Source organism: Pinus tabuliformis, chromosome 4_2 (genome assembly GCF_031772625.1).
Source record: "Pinus tabuliformis cultivar Carrire ecotype Pingquan chromosome 4_2, CPIR1, whole genome shotgun sequence".
In the NCBI taxonomy this organism is placed as follows: Eukaryota; Viridiplantae; Streptophyta; class Pinopsida; order Pinales; family Pinaceae; genus Pinus; species Pinus tabuliformis.
In genome coordinates this window covers 429,434,197-429,438,450 of record NC_142304.1, presented here as the reverse complement: position 1 = coordinate 429,438,450, position 4,254 = coordinate 429,434,197, and the positions used below count along the sequence as shown (strand labels likewise).

Here is a 4,254-nt window from a genome sequence, read left to right as displayed (position 1 = left end):
GGGTTATATATTCTTGATCGACGGGATTTTAGAGTTGGAGGCCGATTTTGAAAACTTGGAATGAGCTTGTGACAGCGAAAAGTCTTTCATAGGACCACCTACGTGCTCTCATCTAAATATTAAGAACACCTATTCTAATGGTTCTACTTTACTCCAAAATTTTACAATTTTCCAGAAGAGATAATAATATATCTAATACTTTTCTAAACCCACGGTAGAAAATTGCGACCATGAATGACAATTTAGTTTAGTGGATGTGACAAGGGTTGGATGGCCCTCCAAAGTCATTTTTCTTTGCCCCACATTTGAGAATATCACATAATGATATTTATATAAGATATTTTAATCCAAAGAGAAAGCAAGAGCGTCCATTTACCGTTATATGTACGCCAGGTCTGCTCCCTTCTTTTCTTGAATGATCAGATATTCCTTTCCTTTTCTCTGCTTGCATCGCCTCTTTAAGTAGTGCGTTTTTCCCTTCGATTTTCATTACAGTTTGTTTTCCTTTCATTCTATTCGTACACTACGAGTTGAGTTCAAGGCAGTTTCCATATCTCTCTCTCTCTGTCTTTGCGTGCTAATTAATTAGATAATTATGGCTCAGGGGGGAGGAGCCAAGCCGATTGCAGGGCTTCTGTTGGTTCTGAATTTCTGTATGTATGCAATCGTCTGTGGAACAGCAGGATGGGCCATTAACCAAGCAATTGAAAATGACATTATTACCGGTATGAATACTATTAATTGCATCACATTTTGTGTAAGTTGTAGACTAGATTAGGTTTCGCGAATTGTAAAATAGATTATGCTACATTTCTCGATTGTAAAATGCATCTGGTTTTTCTCAAGCGAACAGCTAAAAAAAATTGAAAATAATGTAATGGTGGACATGTAGGCGTGGGAATTCCGTTACCAAACCCCTTCTGGGCAGTGTATTTTCCGATGGGAAACGCTGCTACAGGCTTCCTGGTCATCTTTGCGCTGATAGCAGGGGTAGTGGGAGCGGCTTCTTGCATTTCGGGGATGCATCATATGAGGTTATGGTCAGAGCAGAGTTTGGCCGCTGCTGCATCAGCCGCCATGACCGCCTGGGCGCTCACTCTACTGGCCACCGGGTATATCTCGTATTTTTATACAATGGCTTCCATTTTCAACTTACTTATAATTAGGGCTATTAATTAGTATTTTAATTAAACGTAATATATATTATTTTGAAGTATTTGTTTTAATTTTCGAATTATTTATAATTATGATCATAAATTAATAATTACAGAGTTTTATGGTATTAATTAAACTAAAAGGTTTATTTTACAACTTGTATGAGGGGATGTGTATATGGGTTATAATTAATAAAAAGTCTAATATGAGATGATGTGTAAGTTTATATTGTTTTTTTATCTTTTTAAAATAAGAATTATATTCTAAATAGAAAAATAATGTGGGTTATAATAAAAAAATGAATATGTTATAAAGTAATTAGAGGTAAAAAGAAATTGAATAAGATGTTTAGATCTTACACTTTTCAAAAATATTTCAACCAGAAATTTAAATAAATTATTTGAAAATCTATATTAACTAATTTATGTCCCTATCAACTTCATATATATCTATATATAGAAAAAAAATTGTTAAAATAAAATATTTTAATGTTTCTGTATTCAAGTTTCTGTGATCCATAACGAATTAAACAAAGTCTTTAGTAAAAATTATATGAGAGAATTTTTTGGCCGAGGCTTTTCAAACCAACAAGTGTGGTTCATCATCAGGACCACAACCACACTTGTTGGTTCGAAATGCGTTGGCCACAAAATTCTCTCATGTGATTTCTACCAAGAGACTTTATTTAATTTATTTTAATGTTGTATATAAAATAATATTCAATGTGAATTATCATTAAAATATTTTAATAAGAATTAATATTCACATATACTTAAAAATATATTAATAATAAAAAAATCATTTTAATTTGAGTGATCAAATGTCTATATGTACATGTTATTAAAATATTTTAATGTCAATTATATATGATTTAAAAAAACATGTTTATTTCATAAAAAAAAATTAAGTTTTATAGTTAAAGGTTTATTTGGTGATATATATACTCTCTTTAGCATCCACAAACACAATTTAAACAATGAAAAATAAAACATTATATTTTACACTCTAAAAAATATTTATCCCTCCAAACTCCTATTAAATCCATACTTAAAATAAATTCATACTGATTATAATATAAATTTAAAATCTTGAATTTAAAACAATGTTACCAAACATATTATTAATCAGAAAAAATGCGTATTTATTACCATATGTTGCATTAAATGCATGAGTGTCTGTGCATCTATGGAAGATATTGCAGCAGCAAATATAATTATCTATCTTCATGAATACATAACTGCTATTAATTGCAGGCTGGCATGCAAGGAAATTCATTTGCACGGCAGGAACTCACGCCTGGTAAGAGCCGTGTACCGATTGTTAAATGCCGGTAGGAAAATAGTTGCTGCAAGCGTTTGTTAATGAGACTTAAGATTTGAGATTTGGTTATGGCTGTTATTGGTGGTGCAGAAAACAGTGGAGGCATTCGTTATCATTCTGTCGGCAACCCAATTCTTCTACATATTGTTGATCCACAGTGGAATCATTGGGAAATAAGGCAGCCAACCTGCGCAGTTAGCGGTTCGCGTACCAACGATAGACCTTCAAATTGACTAAATATATTAGGGCTTTGTTTCGGAGTGTTATGTACATTAAATAGATTGGAATTTTCATTTGTTATTCTTCGGGGATTCGTGTATAAGAGATTGAAATTTTCATTTATCATTATCAATGATTCGTGTACTCTGGACATTGCATGGTGTTTGATTTCAATTTATTGAATATATATTTTCATTGCACTCATACATCAATTGCTTGGCTCGTAAAATTTGAATGTCTATTCTGGGTTTAGTCTGTATTTGGTCTTGTGTTTGAAGAGGATTTGAGAATGGAATGTTATTTTTGGAAAAATTAAGCTATTTTAAGGTATTCAAACTGTGATATATAGTATTCAAACATTGCAAAATTTTAGTAATAGACAGAAAAACTATTCTTCTATCTAACGAAGCTAACACTCATTGAATTCGACCTAATTGTAAAACCAAAATGTTAGAAATATATTAATTATCCATTTCCATTAATCCACAGAGTACTATTTCAGTTTAACCCAAAAAAAATTGTTCATATTCGACCTAATTGTAAAACCAAAAAGTTAGAAATATATTAAATATCCATTTTCATTAATCCACAAAGTACTATTTCACTTTAACGAAAAAATTTGTTCATTTCTTTTTGTAGTTTATTATTTTATTTTATTGAGAAATCAAATAATAAAATATATTTAAATTATTTTGTTTTAAGAATAATAAGCATCTGAAAAAGTATTGTAACTCTGATATATGGTATTTAAATATTGCAAAATTTTAGTAACAGAGGGAAAACCTAAGTTAGAAATATATTAATTATCCACAGAAATATATCAATTATCCACTTTTATTGATTTATAAAGTATTATTTCACCTTAATAAAATAATTAGTCATTTTTCTCTGTAATTCGCTATTCTATTTTATTGAAAAATTAAATAACAAAATATTTTTAAAATATTTTCTTTAATAATCATAAAAATCTTGGAAAATATTTAATATTAATTAAAATACTTTAGGAAAAAATATTAAATTATAATATTCAGGAAAATAAAAATTAGAAATATATTAATTATCCATTTTCATTAATCTATAAAGTACTATTTCACTTTAATAGAAAAATTGGTCATTTCTCTTTGTAATTCACTATTCTATTTTATTGAAAAATCATATAATAAAATATATTTAAAATATTTTCTTTAATAATAATGAGAATCTTGGAAAATAACCCGTTGTAATTAAAATACTTTAACAAAAAAATATTAAATTATAGTATTTAAGAAAACCAAAAATAACCAGTACTTGTAATAATCAATTAACTTAAATAACACTATATCATTATGATTTTCCTTTCCAACAAACTTTTAAGATTCCTAACAGCTTTATATAATATTCATCTCTGTATCTTGCCATGTAACTGGTTTAATACGATATTTTACTGTAATATATCAATTTGTACAATATTTTTCCGTGATATATCAATTTGGTTGAAAATACAACAATTGCAAATATAATATCATTTTTAAATAATTTGATTTTCTAACAAGCTTTCTAATTTTTTCACCACAACAATAA

At 28.3% G+C, this 4,254-nt stretch overlaps 1 protein-coding gene across 1 annotated transcript; it reads left to right on the top strand.

Annotated features, from left to right (window-relative positions):
* Window positions 1-482: 482 nt before the first annotated feature.
* Window positions 483-2,898, top strand: LOC149169796 (membrane protein PM19L-like). The gene is made up of 4 exons (XM_089427162.1): window positions 483-725; window positions 893-1,112; window positions 2,409-2,454; window positions 2,566-2,898. Exons 1-4 carry the CDS (start codon window positions 596-598, stop codon window positions 2,650-2,652), a joined length of 483 nt encoding a protein of 160 aa, XP_089283288.1. The 5' UTR covers window positions 483-595; the 3' UTR covers window positions 2,653-2,898.
* Window positions 2,899-4,254: the final 1,356 nt, after the last annotated feature.